The sequence below is a fragment of the Charadrius vociferus genome, unplaced genomic scaffold (genome assembly GCF_000708025.1).
Source record: "Charadrius vociferus isolate BGI_N301 unplaced genomic scaffold, ASM70802v2 scaffold971, whole genome shotgun sequence".
NCBI classification, from domain to species: Eukaryota; Metazoa; Chordata; class Aves; order Charadriiformes; family Charadriidae; genus Charadrius; species Charadrius vociferus.
The window spans coordinates 221,425-223,734 of NW_009646664.1; the positions used below are offsets into that span (position 1 = coordinate 221,425).

The window sequence follows — 2,310 nt, forward strand, 5'->3', positions numbered from 1 at the left end:
GCGGTGGGGCCCCCCCTCTCCCCATGCCGGGTACCATCCCCGCAGCATCCCAGCACACGCGCCCGTGTCCGAAGCGGTGCGCAGAGCGGCGGTCGCCCCCTCGCACCCCGCATCCTCCGGCGCCGGGGGAGCGCAGGCTGCCCTGCTGCACCCCGTGTCCGAGGCGAGGGGCGGGGGGGCTGCCGGCACATTAATGCTCAGAGCTGCGCCCTTCCGCTCCCGTCGCCTGCGCTGCCCCATCAGCAGTAACAGTCTGATTAATTCGCTTCCAGCAGGGAGCTGATGGGGCCAATGATGGAGCCGCTGCATCAGGCGCGCTGAAATTGATAGTTTTTCACAGTTACAAATGAGGAGCCTCCTCAGCTGCAAATGGCGCCCGCACAGTCGGACTCCGGTAATGATCATAAAGAGGCTCTCTTTAAACTGCGAAAGCCCCTGGGACCGAGCGGGGGGGCGGCTGCCGCGCTAATGAGAACTACAAGGGGCGAGCAGGCATGGAAATGGCTCCTCCACTCTTGATGTGCATTTAACTGCTTTTTTAGTGCGGCGGCAGAGCCAGGAACGAAGGAGTGATGAATGCAGCACAAAAGCATTTATTTTCCAATTCGGCAAAGTGGCTACGTTGGGAAATGTATGAATTATTTTAATTCACTCAACTGTCCTGAAACATCACAGAGAGCGAGGGAGCGTGGGGGGAGGGGGCGGGCCGCGCTCAGTGTGTGCTCCAGAGACGGGAATTACTCCTATTCGTTCAACTGCCCCAAAATCTGGGAGCTGGGGGTGCCAACGAGGAGCAGAGGTGGGGGAAAGCAACGGTTACTCCTTGCAGGGCGAGCGGAGAGTGGGGCTGGCGGAGCAGCGAGGTCAGAACAGTCCTGCCGCGGAGCAGCATCCCTTGGCCGCGGGGAGACGGCTTCGCCGTGCCTGGCAGGAGAGCTTCTCTCCCCGGTTTGGATGCTGCCAGCGGACCCTCACGAAGGCGGACAGTCCCAACAAGCCCCCAAAGGCTGTGTCCGACACCCTGAGCAAACTCTGGGCTCACAGGGCAGAGCTCAGGGCTGCCCCATCCCCAAAATAAACCTCCCCCCGTGCTGCAGCGGGGTCAGAAGTGCCACTTACAGGGGTTGGGGCAGCTGCCGGGAATAGCCACAGCCTCGTTCCACTGGTCCGCGCTGGAGACGGAGTAGGAGCGCTGGTGCATGCCGTCTGGCTTTGAGCTGAAGCCCACCAGGTTGATGCCGCTGATGGAGCGCTCCGAGTGCAGGGAGGTGCTGCTGGTCGAGTGGGGAGCACCTGCAAGAGAGACAGGAATTCAGCACAGAACGACGGCTGCTCGGCAGCACGGTGCAAGAAGGGAAAGCTGTCCTGTACCTGATGTGACATGCCCCCGGCCGGCCCTGCACGAGGACAGGCTCTGCCTGGCTCTCCTCTCCCGGGGGTGCCAGCGCATGACCCCCCAAAGGTGCCGAGAGAGGAGCACTGCCCAGCACGCAGCACTTCACAGAGGGACACCCAGCTCGACGGTTCCAGCGCAGCACCCGCGGGTGCGGAGCCGGGCATCCTGGCACGCAGCTCCCCCCTCCCGCCACAGCCTGCAGCTGGAGTTCACGGTCTGTCACAGTCCTCACTACGGCCCCAGGCACCTGGACAAACACAAACCCACCCCACAGCCGGTGGGGCTGTCATCACCCCTTCACACCTTGTGTGTCCCTGGCACGGAACACAACTGTGCTGGAGGCACTAGGAGTGAATACAAAATCGCATGGAGGACGTCAAAGGGACAAGCGGGGGAACAGATGTCTGTAAGGTGGGGATGGTGGGTGGAAAAGCCTCTTCCCACTAACTGGAAACTCCTTGAGCTGAGCCCAGACCTTAAACCCCCAGGAAAGGAGTGGCTTTGGGACTAGGGGCCGTCGTAGAAGACAAGATCACTCTGAGATTCAAAATGGGTCAAGTGTTTCTGGATTACAAGAATATCCAAAATTTCCAGAATACTAAACAGCGCGGCTCTGACAGGGAGCAAAAATCGTGCTGTGCAAGGCTGCAGGCAATCTGTTAAGGGGGATGACGCTGCCCTAGAGGGATTAGCCCACACCTGCCCACTACGAGCGCTTTCCCGTGCCTTCCTTTAGGGCATTCAGCTCCAGCCACCCTTGCGCAAGTGCTCTGGGAGCTTGGGGGTGAGACGGGTCCCTTTCCCTGCTCTGACGCTGCCTCCCCTCCTTCCACGCCTGGAGGCGCAGCCGCTGAGCTGGGGCTCCCCCGCCAGCCCTTCTGCCCACAGCTGGTGATCCGCACATCCACAGGCCG

The 2,310-nt window shown here is 61.3% G+C and overlaps 1 protein-coding gene across 1 annotated transcript in view; it reads right to left on the reverse strand.

The window, feature by feature from the left end:
* Positions 1-2,310, reverse strand: part of AGAP3 (ArfGAP with GTPase domain, ankyrin repeat and PH domain 3) — a 138,561-nt gene that overhangs the window by 60,695 nt on the left and 75,556 nt on the right. Inside the window, exon 11 of the mRNA XM_009889178.1 lies at positions 1,120-1,293. Coding sequence (XP_009887480.1) covers positions 1,120-1,293 — 174 coding nt within the window. The remainder of the gene's footprint in view (positions 1-1,119; positions 1,294-2,310) is intronic.